General features: G+C 43.7%; 2 protein-coding genes and 1 long non-coding RNA gene across 4 annotated transcripts in view; 1 reads left to right on the top strand and 2 right to left on the bottom strand.

The window, feature by feature from the left end:
• Positions 1-1,107, bottom strand: part of CREBRF (CREB3 regulatory factor) — a 21,507-nt gene extending 20,400 nt beyond the window's left edge. The window contains exon 1 of one of the 2 annotated variants that reach the window (XM_083483715.1): positions 945-1,107. The gene's annotated coding sequence lies outside the window, so the exon portion shown is untranslated. Of the gene's footprint in view, positions 1-20; positions 887-944 lie in introns of those variants that run through there. The other variant, XM_083483716.1, reaches the window with a different exon arrangement.
• LOC310697393 lies at positions 27-5,347 on the top strand. The gene is made up of 2 exons (XR_014521016.1): positions 27-165; positions 5,003-5,347. It is a non-coding gene; the product is annotated as an uncharacterized lncRNA (long non-coding RNA).
• Positions 3,172-16,251, bottom strand: ATP6V0E1 (ATPase H+ transporting V0 subunit e1). Its single transcript, XM_083483972.1, has 4 exons — positions 16,016-16,251; positions 13,485-13,532; positions 5,568-5,695; positions 3,172-3,582 (listed from the first exon to the last, which is right to left on the bottom strand). The coding sequence occupies exons 1-3, from the start codon at positions 16,117-16,119 to the stop codon at positions 5,602-5,604; spliced, it is 246 nt and encodes an 81-aa protein (XP_083340098.1). The 5' UTR covers positions 16,120-16,251; the 3' UTR covers positions 3,172-3,582; positions 5,568-5,601.

Genomic DNA, 16,251 nt, shown 5'->3' with positions numbered 1-16,251 from the left:
CTTTCGTTTTAGATACCTACCCCAGGCTGAGAGGAAACGTGTGGACGACTGCGAAAACGAGGCAAACGGCTTCTTATCATCCTCCACCTTGTCATAAACATATCAAGCCACCTTTTGAAACAACCAGGTTGAACTACGTCTCTCAAGATGGAAATAGGGCAGAAGGTAAGCACTGGATTATTCTAACTATCATTACAGAAGTCCACAGTATCACCACACCTACCACCAGCTACCTCCTACATCTTACAAGGAAAAGGAAACTTACAAAATCAAAAGGTTCCCCAAACTCCCCCTTCCCCACACTTCTCCCTCCCATGCTCCTCTGCAGTCCTAGGAGAAGGCAAAGCCTCCCAGCGAGACAACCAAGAAAGTACACGCCCCTTTCTTCCATATCCTTTCCCATGTAGGGGCGAGAGGCCAAAAGAAACCAGAACTGCTTTCGCTGCAGGAATCCTGCACAATCGCTGCTAGGATTAAGGGGACGCTCCGGGGGCGCGCAGCCCCTTGCCCTCCTTCCTTGAGTAAAGACCACACACCAAGCCTAATCCTCCAGCCAGCAGTTGCTCCCGCAGCTGCCTCCACGCCCCCTTTCCGAAGCAAAAGCTGCAGCAGAACAAACAGCAACTTTAGATCTCTCCTCCCGACACGATCGCTCTTTCCCCACGCAGCCTCCCCAGCAGAGGACTCTCGCCTCCCGGGGGCAACAGCAAGACAAACTCCCCGCACCCCCCAAAAAAGGGGGTGCACGGCAACCCCGCCTCTCTCCTCCTGCCTCCCACCAGCCCGGGCCTTTTCGGAGAGCTGCTGTTACTTTCAGCTCTGCTTCTCTGCCCTCCTTCCGCGCTGGGGCATTACGGCCACCGCTACACCCCCTTCAAGCTCCTGCCCCCCACCCTCCGCCTCGGGGGCTCCAGCCTTTTCCGCCTCACCCTTCGGCCCCTTACCTGGCGCCCCGTCCCAGCGGGGTAATGGGGGGTGTCTCAGTGGGGGCCCCCACTTCTGCTGAGGCTCCAGCCCTGGCCCGGCCCCTCCATGCCGCTCTGGGGTTTGTTTTGTTTATGTCCCTTCCTGACGGGTTCCCGGAAATCGCGTGACTCGCCCCCATCACGTGGGCTTTTTATTAAAAAAAAACGGGGGAGGGGAAAGAGAAAAGCAAAGCCAGGAGAAGGCAGAAAGTGAGGAAGCCAAGGCCACCAATCAGAGAGCGAGGAGCCGAGAGCCAATCAGCGGCCGCAGAAACTGTTTTCCCTTCTCACGTGACCGCTTCAAGTGAGAAGGGCGGGGGAGGAGAGAAGGAAGAGAACGTTCTGTTCTCAGCTCGGAGTGACGGCGGTGAGCCCGAGAGAGGCACGGCGGCGGCAGCTGCTAGTTTCGAGCCGCACGGCGAGCTCGCGGGAGAAAGGAGGAAGTGGGATCAAACTCGTTTCTCTGCATTCGGCCAAGCATTTGCTATGGCAGGGATAGGTTACCTGTGGTCCTCCAGGTATTTATGGACTACAGTTCCCATCATCACTGGCTGACTGGGACTGGTGGAATCCATTGTCTGCAGGCCACACTATACAGCGATAATTTATAGGAAATAGATTCATGGGATTTTTTTGTTCTAAAGGTACACAACTGAAGATACTGCAGAGCAAAAATGAGCATTCTTCCCAATTGCTTAACTTTGCAAGTGCTTCTAGTGTCATGATGATGTTCCTCACAGGAAGGCATTAAGAGCTGTGCTTCTGTGGAAATCGCCACCAGGCTTTGGGTTTGGTGCTTCTTTCTCATTGCTTGCTCTTTTGCAAACACGACTCTAAGGTGAGTTGCAACATTGTGCCAGTGGATGCAACAGGACTTTCCCTTCCTCCACTGCCTCCTGGCCTGTGCAGTTCCCTATACCCTCCAAAACAGATGGGGGCTGTAGGGAAGGGACGCGGGTGGCACTGTGGGTTAAACTGCAGAGCCTAGGGCTTGCTGACCAGAAGGTTGGAGGTTCGAATCCCCACGATGGGGTGAGCTCCCATTGCTCGGTCCCTGCTCCTGCCAACCTAGCAGTTTGAAAGCACATCAAAGTGCAAGTAGATAAATAGGTACCGCTCTGGTGGGAAGGTAAATCGTGTTTCCGTGCGCTGCTCTGGTTCGCCAGAAAGCAGCTTAGTCATGCTGGCCACATGACCAGGTACGCTGGCTCCCTTGGCCAATAAAGTGAGATGAGTGCCGCAACCCCAGAGTCGTCCATGACTGGACCTAACCATCAGGGGCCCCTTTACCTTTAGGGAAAGAAAATGCCCCTTTGTGCACATGGAAGTCTGTTGCACAAGCAGGATGCCACAACTGGATGTCACTCTTAGCGGCAAAGGTTTATTAGCTCCCTTCCCCTGTTTTCTAGAGCTAACTGTGGCTATGTGCACTGCAAGGATTTGAGCTTGTTACCAAACCATACCTCACCTCTTAGGTAATCTCACATTCACTCATCCGTATAACTTTCCTACAGTGCTATTTTTGAAGAGGACCTTACAGCAGTCTAATGACTTGTTTACATATGGATTACTTGCTGACTTGTGCACAAACAAGCCTTCCTAATTCCAAACACCCCCCAGCTAGGACTTTCACATCTTTGTCAGCTCAAGCAACGTTCTGCAATGAGTCTCTTTAAACATTCAGCTGCCAGCCATGAGCATGCATGTGTTCAGAATTCTGTTCACAAGCACATGCAAAAGCACGGCCACTCCCAAGTATTATTCCCACAATACAACATTTGCATGATCACTTTAGAAGTCTGCCATGCACAAAACGTCACAAAAGGTGCTTTGTAACCATATTCATTCCTAATATATGCTGCTAAGCAAACCAGCTGATAAGCAAATTATATGCGGGTTACCCAATCACTTCATTATTTCATAAACATTTGTAAATTCTATCCTGAACTCAATATGGCTTAAGGAACAATTACACTATTTGTACTGCAGTTCCATTCAAACACTATGAAAGTATCCAAGTTCCCATAGTGGGTATTTCTCACAGCATACACACTTCATGAAGGGTGGGGCAAAACTTCAGTGAAGCAACTGAACTTTTCCTCACAGGCATGCAACCAATCATTGTCCTTAACTTTTCAGATGTTATAAAAGTGCTGAATATGCTTATGCAAGAACAACGTGTTCTAAAGAAAGCCAAAAGACCACATTAGGAAGAAAAGAATTTTATTTCAGATTTGAGGAACACAATCATATTTCTTAAAGTTATCAGACACAGCATTCAGACTGTGCTTGTAAACTGGATCAGTAGACAGTCTAGTATAAAAATTGGTAAGGCAAATAAATGCTCAGAGGCAATTATCAATTCCATCTAGCCACTGTCAGTGCAGAGAAGAGGGATGGAATATTATTTATAATACTTGAAATTCAAGCACAATATTGTACTGAGTAGAAATATAGGTATCTATTAGGCACTTGCATAGGTGAAAAAACAACAAGATTAGGCAAACATTTACTGTAATAGAACAGACAGTAAGGCATTGAGCAGACGTCGGATTCAAAGTACGTTAGAAGGCATCTGGATCAACAGGGCTTTACATAAAGAAAATCTCTTCATATCCTGCAAAGCAAAAAAGCAGTTTAGTTTCTTTCAGTGGCATTTTTAATTCAGCTATTAGTTAAATTCTTGCAGGGAGGTGTTAATATACTAAGCATCACCGTTGCTGCAAAGAAAATTTTACACTAATAGTTGAAGATCCATTTGGATCTTGAAAGGCTTACTTTCCAGACTCTACTCACTAAAACGTGAACCAATTGTGCAAAATGCAGTAATAAGTCAATACAAACTGTCAGCTAGAGTCCACTGGTATTAGCAGTATCAGAAAAAAATAAGAGCAGAAACCAAGTACCTAGTGCCAGAATATCATCTTTGAGCAACAAGGCTAAATTTTGCCCCCACCTCCAAGTTAATTCCAATTCCTTAGTTACTGATATACCACCAATTTAATTTTCAAGTCAAGTTGTTACTTGGCAGGATGCACTGCACTATTACAAGCAAATACAGCCAGGTTCACTGCTGTGTTGCACGAGGCCTTTCTCTGTAAAATACAAGACTACTGCCAACTTGTATGAGTTGCTAAAAAAAGGGAAACCAGGCTCCCTATGCTCACTGCGGCCTGTCACTATCCCAATTCATTACAACCCTGATCTGAAAACACTAGAGCTTTGTTTCAAGGAAGCTTAACTGCAGACAATTAAACCATAACATCAGCCACCAGTTGTCCTCTGCTATTCAGCTTTTTCAAACAGAGGAAATTATAGTTATTAAGGTGAATCAGAGCTGCAAGATAAAACAGCAGGTAGAACCCTTTTGAACTATTGAGTTTCACCATTACAGAATCCACATTCCTGAAGTTGCTTCCTGCTGTAATTGTTCGCATGGCAAACTTCTTGGTGCATTGAGAGACGAAGACTTACTAAAACAACCCACAGCCCTGTCAGGCCTTAGCCAACATTGCAACAGCAATGTTCAACCACTGAACTAAAGCAGAGAGAATGGTATACCCCCCGCCCCTTATACAACACATTCCTCATACAGGAAGTTTGGGGGCACAGCTATTTTGTTCAATATTAAATAAGTAGACAGAATAAACACTGGATAATTGATTAGTGCCCCTTAGAGCAAAAGCTCTTTTTGACTCCAGGAATAGGAAAGCAATAGGCAGGAAGAAAAGGGAGCCAGTGCCATTTGTTTGCTTGCATACGAACAATTGCTTCTCACTCCCATGCAAGCAGACAATTCTTTTATTTTTGAACAAAAACTGAAGGGCACCACATTGGCTACTCCACCTTAAAGACCATCATATTTGCTGAGGCATAAGCTCTTATGGACCACAGTCCACTTCATCAGATGCAGAAGTCCACCAAACTTTATGCCATAATGAAATGCTATAAGCCTCTCCCTTCTTTTGCTGCAAGAGACTAACACAGCTCTCTTTCTAGAAACCCATAAACAGAAACTGGAATTTGCATTTTTGTAGCTCTGCAACAGACACGGAATATGGCATGGAGAAAAAACTTGCCGCATGAGCCAAAACCATGGGAGTCCAAGTTTTCATTAAAGAGAAAATGGCAATAGAGAAAGAATGGAAATTGTGCTAGGAGTTGAAGTACCAATTCCACTGGTTATGTAAACATTTGTACTAAATAATCCAGTACACTGCAATCATTGAGATAGGGGTCAAAGGGGCACTAGCATTTATAACAATCACACATGAAATTATGACAAGATCAACAAGTTCTATTGCTGCAATCTCTGCAACAAAGCAAGTTGGTTTCTTCTTGGGAGATAACTATCCTCAACTCAATAAAATGCCATGGCTTTTTCTGCATATTGTGCAATAAAATAAAATAAATAAATAAATAAAATTATTATTTGTACCCTGCCCATCTGGATGGGTTTAAAAGAAAATACTCACTGTAACCCTTACAGGGTTGCTGTGAAGATAAAATGGGAGGAGGTGAACCATGTCCACCAACTTGAACTCCTTGGAGGAAAAGTGGGATGTAAATGTAATAAATAATTTTAAAAGTGGCAATATTTACCCAGTCCACAAACTGCAGTAGAAGAGCACATCGGTTAAGGCCAGTGGTACCTTAGATATGTAATTACTTCACTTTTTAACTGCGGTCCAAAGAGAGGGTTCAGCTGAGCCAGGATTGCAATCAGCCAGCTGCAAGACAAGAGCAGACTATTAACAGAATGACTAAAATTTATCAGGATACCCAAGGAAGAGATAGAATGGCAACAGTTAATTAAATCTAGTGTCCAAACAAAATGTTACCAAAATTAAACTTTAAAAATAAGATACAGTGGTGCACCGCAAGACGAATGCCTCGCAAGATGAAAAACCTGCTAGACGAAAGGGTTTTCCGTTTTTCGATGCACTGCGCAAGACGAATTTCCCTATGGGCTTGCTTCGCAAGACGAAAACGTCTTGCGAGTCTTGCGATTTTTTTCGCTCCCCCCTTTTTCTAAGCCGCTAAGCCGCTAATAGCCTTTTAGCCACTAAGCCGCTAAGCCTTTAATAGCTGCTAAACCGCTAATAGCGCTAATCCGCTAATCGGGTTGCTTCGCAAGACGAAAAAACCGCTAGACGAGACTCGTGGAACGGATTATTTTCGTCTTGCGAGGCACCACTGTACCCATAAAAGTTTGAGCAACTGCCCATAAATGAAAGTGTATTGCCCTACTTCATTTCAAGTAATTCTCATGTTTTAGCTAGGCAGCTTCTCTTCCATTTTCACTGTTTAAAAAAGTGTTCTAACTCATGCCATCACCCAGGAAGTTCAATATGTATCAGCATCATTTCTATCAGCCTCCCCCAACCTAGGGCTCCTCCATATGTTTTGCAACTCCCATCAGCCCCAGCCAGCATGGCCAATGGTCAGGAACGATGAGAACTGTAATAAAGAAAACAAATGGAGGAAGGCTGATCTATATACGAATTATGATTTCAAGTCTGGTAGTGCTCACACTTATGCAACCAGAACCACACTACCCACACTAAGTGGGAGGTATCAGCAAATTAGGGGTACCCCTGAAGATTATTTCTATACCACCCCTTCATAAAATATTGTGGTAGTGTACAGTCAGCAATATAAAAACATAAAAGGGATAGAATCACCTCTTTATCTAGACAGGCAATTTCCAGGATCACTCTGAGAAGTTATTTTTTTAAATTTTCGCAGTGATGGAACAGAAAGCTACTCATAGAAATCAAAGGAGACATCCAAGATTTCTATGTAGCTGGGGCTGTGCACCAGAGTGTTCACTACACCTCGAGGAAGAAAAACCAGTCCAATGAGGACAGCTTTGTGGGCAAAGAATGCTGACTGACTGTTGGGGGAGACAAGACAGAAAGCCAGGGGGAGGGACGGGATGGAGTGGAAAGACTTGAACCTTAAACAAGCACTCCACATTTTGATGCCGGGACCTACTGGTTCCCTCTAGTTCTCATGTTCAGAGGCGAGTGCTGTTTATGTAGCCAAAGGCACCTTCCACACATAAAAGGGGCATATGAGCAGGCCTGGATAAACCAGAAGGTTTGCAACCCGGTAAAACAACCTAATAAGAACAGAGCATGCTGAACACAGAATGCTGAATGACAAGAGGCAATTGGAAAACTGGATGTGAGGAGTAATGGAATTAAGTATGGAGAAGGGCACGACTGACTGAACACGAACACTCCAAAGGGTAACATTTTGTTGCAGGTCTGACTGGTTTCTTCCAATATTAAAGGGCAACCTAAAAATACAGTCACTCGGCAGCCCTATTTGTCAGACCCATCATTTCTCTTGCTCTAATTGTAGTTTCACAGGGTTGGTGTGTCTTGTTTAGACATTGACATTGCTAGTGGACATACATTAGGTGCAGGAGACAAGCGTCAGGGGATTTTTGCATCAATGTTTTACTTATAAAAGCTTAAGTCTTCTACCCATGTATCTTTTATGACAACCTAACACAGAATGTCTTTTAAGAGTTTGTGAAGCTACTAGCAATGGCTATAGAACAAAATGCATACTTCTCAGAGCAGTGACCATATTAGCGAAGCAGGAGGACTCAATGCCCCAGTAGGACACAATACATCTTGTAGCACGGAAAACACTTAGAAAACTGCAACACATTTATTTCTGGGTTACATATTTGGTATGTTAACAACGGCAAATAAGAAAGGGCTTAAGAATCTCTTTAATTTGTACAACGTTACTGTGTAGCTAAATGTTCAGTGCACAAAACATTTTGTGAACACACAGGCACATCTAACTGCTAATTCTAGAATGCTATAGGAGGAGGAGGAAGAGCAAAGCGGCTTTGTAATGTGAGCTGCTACAGATGCAGAGTGCTTAGGCAGTCATGGAAAATTCCACACAAACCTGGATGCTTCGACCAGAGAATGAAACGCAGGTCAGCTGGGAGAGGGAAGGAAAAGCCATAGCAGACAGAGACAAGCAATACAGGATTAATCCTATTCAGAGTTCATTGGTCAAATTTCAGTACTGCTCTTAATTTTACAGATTAAACAGCCACAGCAAAATGAACGCACACTTTCAACACTGATTACTAACAGGACTCCTGGCAAAATCTAGCATTTTCATCATGGATTGCTACAGATATAGGATGACATCCTCTTTGATCCCAGTAGTTTCCCTTGAAATCATGTAATCACAGAATTGTAGAGTTGGAAGGGATCCTGAGGACCATCTAGTCTAACCCTCTGCAATGCAGGAATACTGCAGCTGTCCTATACAGGGTTTGAACCTGCAACCTTGGCATTATGAGCACCACACTCTAACCAACTGAGCTATCCGCCCATTATTCTACAGATATGATTACTCATGTTTGGAGTCCCAACTGACATATTTGTGACCAGAAGGAAGCTTAACCCATATCAAATAGTTACGTTGCAGTGTGTATATTATACACTGTCTCTTTCTCTTTATATAACCAGCATACATCTTTGCTTGTTTGCTTACTGTTTGCTCTGCTTAGAGCGTGCTATAGGTCAGCACTTTTCACACTGTGTCCCAGAGAACCCATGGGGTTCTTCCGAAGCAATCAACAAAGGGCAGAAGATTTTCTGAAAGGCAGCTTCTCTGCTGTTACCAATCTTCCTCCACAGTGTACAGCCACAAACAGTTATGAAGGCATTCTATGGCACATGCTCAGTTCTCAAGGGGTAACAGCAAAGACCAAAAAGCACAGCCAGTTAGTTTCCTGCTCCAATGGAGTGTGGAACGTATTCTCAGTTACACACAAGGTTCTGTGACAGGCATGTCAATGTGAAAAGGGTTCCCTGAAAGTAGACATTTTGAAAACAGAAAGAACACATACGCTCCTATAGGTTTATCAGGATGCCATAAACTCTCCTTGTGGTGCCTGATATTTGGCCTTTTCAAATGATAATCAAATTTATTTTTGATAAGTTATTACAAAGGGTTGTATCCAATGCTAGTCTTACGCAGAGTGGACCAACTGAAGTTAATAGGCATGACTAACTTAGGTTCATTAATTTGAATGAGTCCACTCTGAGTACGACTTAGTTCAACACAACCCAAATTGCCCCAAATTTTGAAAATCAAAAAATAAGGTACTATAACAGCAGAAAACAAACACATAACAGGGCAATCTGTACAGCTACTATATGTATTCTATCATGTTACCAAGAGGCAATCTATCCTGTTTCCAGATTAATAATGGAGCTCCCACAAACCTTAGCCACAGCTTCTTTCCTGGTGGAGGTTAAGACACTCCCAGCATGCAAGTTAGTCATGCCTAAACCAAAAAGGGATGTTTTGTGCAGCAAGCATAGGGCAGTTTCGGGCCACAGTAGTACTGATTCCTGCAGATTTCAGGTAAGCCCATTACAACATTTTCCAATGGTATCCTCACCGTTATCTAGTACAGAGTAGTTAACATATGGCTCTCCAGATGTTTCTGGACTCCAGCTCTCATCAGCCCCAACAAGCTGTCAGGGACAATGGGAGTTGTAGTCCAACCACATCCAAAGGGGATACAGATTTTGCATCCCATTTCTAGTACAGTGGTACCTCAGGTTAAGTACTTAATTTGTTCCGGAGGTCCGTTCTTAACCTGAAGCTGTTCTTAACCTGAAGCACGACTTTAGCTAATGGGGCCTCCCGCTGCTGCCGTGCCGCCAGAGCACGATTTCTGTTCTCATCCTGAAGCAAAGTTCTTAACCCGAGGTACTATTTCTGGGTTAGCGGAGTCTGTAACCTGAAGCGTCTGTAACCTGAAGCGTATGTAACCCGAGGTACCACTGTATACATGATGAAAGCAAACAAGTTACAAGTGCACTCTGAATACAGAATTCACCTACCCAGAGCTGTGCTACCAGGTACAAAGTGAATGCCGTTTCATAATCAAAAGCAACCTTGCCAGAAAATTACTCAAGACAAAATTACAAGGCAGCCTTAATGATCAGCACCCAGATTCAGACTTTGTTTTATCTTTGATGGGAGGAGGTCCCAAGAACTGATGAATGAGAGAACCACAAAGTTGTGCTCTTTGCCAAGACTGCCATAAAACATTTTGCCCATCAATACATATGAAGGATATGTAATGAAAAAAACCTATTACAACAGTAGCAACGAAGACATATGCAAAATGCATATGCTACATTAGTAACTTCTCAGTGTTGCCAAAAGCACTGCCATTCACAATTACCATTGATTTTGGATGCGACGCTTCCCACCTGTTCCAAAATAGTAGAAATATTTAAATCATGGGGGAAGTGGAGATTTTATTATGAAATAGTAGCCACACATAATTATTTGGGGGAGAAAATCAGTTAACATAATTGCATTCTAAATCTCCCTTGAAAATAAGGATTAGCATTTGGTGTTAACCTACAGAATAGATGTGCAGAAACTGAGCTGAAATACATAGCTAAAGAGGTGAAGGAGAAGCAGAGGAAGAACCGCTGAACTTCCACTGTTAGGCAGGGCCAGCTTATCTGGCTCTACAACTTAGGAATTCTGCACCATACTGATGTCACCTTCACCAATTCTGATTGTTCACAAGGACAAGGAAGGCCCAAGTCAAAAGGAAGCCTAGAAATCAACAGAAGCTTTATATATGGAGCTTCCCTTCCTTCTACTCTATTGAGAAGACACCTTTCTGCATCATTGCATGCTGTAATTTTTAGATTTACAGAAGTTAATTAAAACGGTTGACCAGGGCCCATTTATGTCCTCACCCTACACTCCTTATTGAATCAAAACATATAATGACTGATACAGGGTTGGGGAAGAAAAAGATTTTAAAAAGTTTGCTCAAAAGGATCTCAGTGTTCCTCGCTTGACTCCTTATCTCCATCCCATCTTGTTTTTTCCTCAAACCTCTTACTTTTCACCTTAATCCTATAAACAGTTTTTAAAAAGAAAAGAAAAAACTAGTTCCACAGAGCTACAGGTACTATATTGTAGCTTTGTAGACCTGGATTCTTTCTTTTTTTTTGTAAAGATGACCCTATTTACACAAAGGGAATATTGCAAAAAGCCCTGTGCACCATGACACTTAGGCCCCGCCTACACTTCTAAAGTATTGTACAGTGGTACCTTGGTTTACGACCTTAATCCGTTCAGTTGTAAACTGAAACCGGTCGTAAACCGAATTGCCCTTTCCCCAATGAGGCCTCCCGCCGCTGGTGCCCTTCCATCGTTCGGATTCCGGTCATAGACGGAGGTAAAGTTCGCAAACCAGGACACTCTTTCCAGGTTTGCGGAGTTCGTAAACTGAAAAATTCGTAAACTGGACTGGTTGTAAACCGAGGTACCACTGTATTGGAAACTAGTTTGTTAAGGGCGCAGGGAGCTGTTAGGAGACCTCTAGTCACCTCAGAGCTACATTCCTCAGAGTGGTACAACACTACCTTCTCGGCAGTGGCACCCGCCCTGTGGAATGCCCTCCCATCAGATGTCAAGGAAATAAACAACTATCTGACTTTTAGAAGACATCTGAAGGCAGTCCTGTTTAGGGAAGTTTTTAATGTTTGATGTTTTATCATGTTTTTAATATTCTGTTGGAAGCCAACCAGAGTGGCTGGGGAAACCCAGCCAGATGGGTGGGGTATGTATGTATGTATGTATGTATGTATGTATAAATAAATAAATATTCTTCCCTCTTCCCAGGGATCTAGGAACTGTATAGCTTCTGTACTGCAAGGTCAGCACTCAGCCCTTGATCCCAACAACACAGGAAGCTCTCATGTGGGTTAAGATGTTGGAAGTCTCATGATACTATCTGAGTCAGGTATTCTGAAATTTTAGTATCACTTACACAGTTGTACCCCATAGCTAGTTCTGACTGCTGTATTTGCTATGTACTGAATCCTAGCTCCACTTTTTTGGGCTGGTGGGGGGGTCTTAGGGAGGCTTATGTGCTGTCACTTGGGACCCCAGGTGGCAGAAGTGCTGCAGCTGCCAGCTTACACTCACCTGGCACTGCCAGGCAAGTTTCCTTGAGAGCACATGGTTAAGGGGCAGCCACCAGCTCCTCTCCATGAGCAATACTATTCACTCCCATGGCAATAGCTCTGTAATAGGCCAGGAGGCAAGCTCTACTACAGTTCTACAAGCTCTACTGTAGTCTACTATAGTGTCATGGCTGCTGCCAAAGCCACCAGCTCACAACAAGTTAACAAGCAGAAGGAGAGGTTCTCCACTGTGGAATCACTTCTGCCTGAGGCCCAGGTGGTAGGAGGAGCTGAGGAGGGGGAGGGCAAAGCAACAGCTTTGCTGTGATGGCTTAGGCCCCAGCAAACGCTTCACTATATTGGGTGCTGACACCAGGTCTATGTGTTTACCCACCTTTTTCCTGGTTTAGTAACAACCCCTTCTTCCTTCTTTCCCAGACAACATACCACCATGACAACTGCTTTCTAGAACTCTTTATGGCTGGATGTCCATGCAGAAAGTATTGTCAAAGTCATGTATTTGACAGGATGTTTAATCATAGCAAGGAATTTTGGGATAAAATAGCTTTTTGATCTACCTGCTTAGCAAAAAAGAGAAAACGCCCATGCCTGTAAGTGACTAACCTTAAGTTGTCAGAACTTTTTACTGCCAACATGCATCTATATTTGTGCTTTGAATAAAAGCAAAGGAAAAACAAAGACATCCTGGTGTGATGCATTTTTAAGTTAGCCAGGTCACAGCTTCACATCCATGAGTCTTTGGGTTTGTTGAACCATAAACAAGCAGGATGTACTTGCACAAAACTTGCTTGCCCTAGCACTAAACCAAACACAAACAGGCCTATACCCCAGGGTAGTCTAGCTAAAGCAAGGCAGTTCTTGATGGAAGCATGCTGACTGTAAACACTGCAAGATGATCAATCTAGACTTTGTGTAAGCAAAAGCAGAGGCAAATTCTTCAGATTAAACTAGCACTACACAATGGTATTCTAGCTGACTAGCTTCCTGTTAGTACAGAAGATCAGTTTACTCCCATGTGGATAAGCTGCATTGCTGAACTAGGAGCCTGTTAGCTGGTAAAACTAGGCTGAAAATTTTGTTATGGTTTACTGTTTTAGCAATACTCTGAAAAGTCATTTTAAAGCAGAAATACAGGAAGCAGAAATGGTTTAAACACATTTCCTAGAAAAGGAGGAAGCACAACTATTAAGTATTAAACAGCACAGAAATCAGAAGGGTGATAAGACTTCAATTTCTGCATCCCAAAAGACTCATGTACAGTCAACTCTATTATAGAAAACTTAATGTTCCCATCATTTATGATACCCTGGTTAAGAACTAACAATTCATTTGCATCAGAGAACTATATAAAGTTCTTTATCCTACATAGTATGTTCATATTTTTGCAAATCAGCCAATCACATCAGACACCCAGCCAGGTTACTAAAATAAAAAAGGCATTGTAGTTTTGTGCTATCAAAGATTTGGCTACATCTGGACTGAAAGGAGAAAAATGGATACTTACAAGAGGTAGCAGCAGATAGCACATGTCACCAACATTGTGTTAATAACACTGTAGAAAGAGGGGGAAGAAAGAAATGGTTGACAAAATGGAAGCAATATTTACAGACTTTCTTTGGACAAAAGAAAAGAAACACAGCTGAATAGTTTCTCAGTTTTTTACACATGCAGACAGAGGATGATTCAATGTAAATCTATTGCAATAACAATAATACTTGAACATTCTAAGGTGCTTCATACATACCAAGATTATTTTCATATCAGAAATCCTCACAACCACCATGTCAGGTAGGTCAGGACTCTCCCTACATTGAAGATGGGGGAGTGGGGGGACTGAGAGACGGTAGATTGCTAGGTGCCATCTAGTAAGTTCAAGGTAATACCTGAACTAGTGATTTCTAGGTTCACAACTCAAGTCTCTTGGTCATTACAGTACACACAGTAAATTAAAGCTACCCCACACCTGTAGTTTCAGATAACACATATAATTGTTTAGAATCAATTCTCAAGGTTCTGCTTACTCCATGATCCCAGTTGTGAAATTCAGTATCATGTAAAATTAATGAGCACCATAAGAAACTCGGGTTTAATTTTTTCCTCTCTCCTATTTTAAGCAACATATTTTGAACCTATATAACTGAATGATTGTTTTAAATGCATTGTGTATCCTGCCCTGAGATCAATGCATATAAGGCAGGCCATAAATATTTTAATAAATATGATCCTAAAGCACCATCTGTCAAAATATTTGCACCCAAGTCTGTTGTCCTGTCCTCAACCCACCAGTGCTAGATTCTGGCCCACCAAGGATTTAGAGCACCCTGTTTGCAAAGTAAGAGGCTGTTAGTACCAATGCTAAAAACAATATAGACCACTAAGAGAAGTAGGTCTTCAAATCAGGACAGGAGATGAAACCTTTGCATGAATAAATATAAATTCAAAATAGATATCACAAGTTGGGTGCTTGGATACTACTGCCTTGGCCTCTTGCCTAGGTAGCGAACATGGGATATGTATTAAAAGGGAACACTTTTTACTCTGGTGTATCTAACCAACACCTTAAGAGCATAAAATGCAGCACTGAGCTGAGCTGCACTTAGTTCTGCTCACATTTCATTATATGGTTGAATCACTAATTCAAGACAAAGAGAATGCAGTGAAAAAATCATTTCAAGCTTGTTAAGTATGTGGGGAGGAAATCCCCCTGCCTCAATAAATGTCGTAAAGCTGGGAACATTGAGTGGGAAAGTGTTTTCAGAAATGCAGGCCACACAATTGATTTTTCCTGTTTAGAAAGGAAAACGTTGACAGTCTCTAGCTATGGAAGCTAATTTCAATCTTAGCATCAATTATGGCTTATGCCAGAAACACAAACACTGTTCAGGCCCCCTTCTTAAACCCGACTCATAATGCAACTTAGATGTCAAGACACCTACTGCTAATTGGGTGTTATTGTGCTGCTCTCTCTTAGGTCTAACTGCCTCCCTGCCCCATATGTTATCATTCACTGTTTTGTAGGTTTTTGCTGAAACACTATTTATACATTTCAAAGAAATAAACTAGTACTGTTGCTGGTAATCCTAGCTGGACATTCAGCACCAGTAATGGAAATGTAGAAAGAAAGAAAATCCTCAATGGCACTGGAAGAAGTTATCAGAGAGGAAAATGTGGTTCAATAGGAAAATCTTATTTCAAATCACAAAGAAAACCTCCAGGATGAACAACCAGAATGCAGTTAGGAATTCAGCAGTTTGGTTAATGGATTAATTACAAACGGAACTAGTTTATCCACCTCATAGTCCTCGAATTAGGGGAAAGAGTTACACACAGCAGACGGAAAAGATAAATTGTCACAAGACTGCCACATAGTTGTGAAAATGACTGTGACATCTGACCCCCCTTTTACAAAGCAGCTATTCCCAGAATATCTCAAACAATATTCCGTTTCAAGAGATAACGCAAAACAGTGCATTTGACTCGGGGGCTGCTTCATTTGAAACAGGTTAACTTAACACGGGATGGGTACTAAAACAAAAGGGGATCGACGCTGGGAAATCCCAAGGGAACTCCAGCCGCTTCGCAGGTGTAGCTACTTCTGAATTGACACCTGCCACTCACGAAGTGCCAGTGCCGCCCAGAAGCTCCCAGAAAGGCTGGCAGGGCCGGCGCTGCTACGGGAAGCAGGGTGGAGGTGGGAGAGAAAACAAAAAGGAACAGGAAGAGGAGGCACAAGGGAGAAAGAGAGGAAGGCCGCAGCTGGGGTTGCGCGACGGCAGTTGCTCACTGCGCCGCATCCTCCGAGAACGTTGAACAACAGGCCGTGTAAAACTGCGAACTGTGAAAAAACCGCGTTTGCTCCCCTCCCAGGCCAGGAAAACGGCTATTAGGCAGACGGAGGCGGAGGTGTAGCCAGAGCACTTCAAGCTCCCACGGGCGGCCGGTTGGGGCAGCCAGGCCTCCTCGAAAAGGGCCGCCCGCCACCGGTCTCCCTTGCCGAGAACGTCCCATCCCCTCACGAAGCCTCCGGGCACTTACCCCCGGTTAGGCCCCTTGGGCACAAACCACGGCACGACGCCGCCGACCACCGCCCAGAACACGCTCATGACGGTGATGGGCACCGCGAGGCCGCCGTACGCCATGGCCGGGCTCTTGCTCGCTCCCTCCCTCCGCCGACTACGGAGCTCCGGCCTCCGTCGCCGCCTCCACTATGGCCGATTTCTACGCCACCTCGCAAGTCACGCCCTCTCCCGGGAGCACCAACCAATCAGGGG

This window comes from Podarcis liolepis (genome assembly GCF_965112155.1).
Source record: "Podarcis liolepis genome assembly, chromosome: 2".
NCBI classification, from domain to species: Eukaryota; Metazoa; Chordata; class Lepidosauria; order Squamata; family Lacertidae; genus Podarcis; species Podarcis liolepis.
Note: the sequence above shows the minus strand (reverse complement) of the source record. Positions and strands in the feature narration are given on the sequence as shown.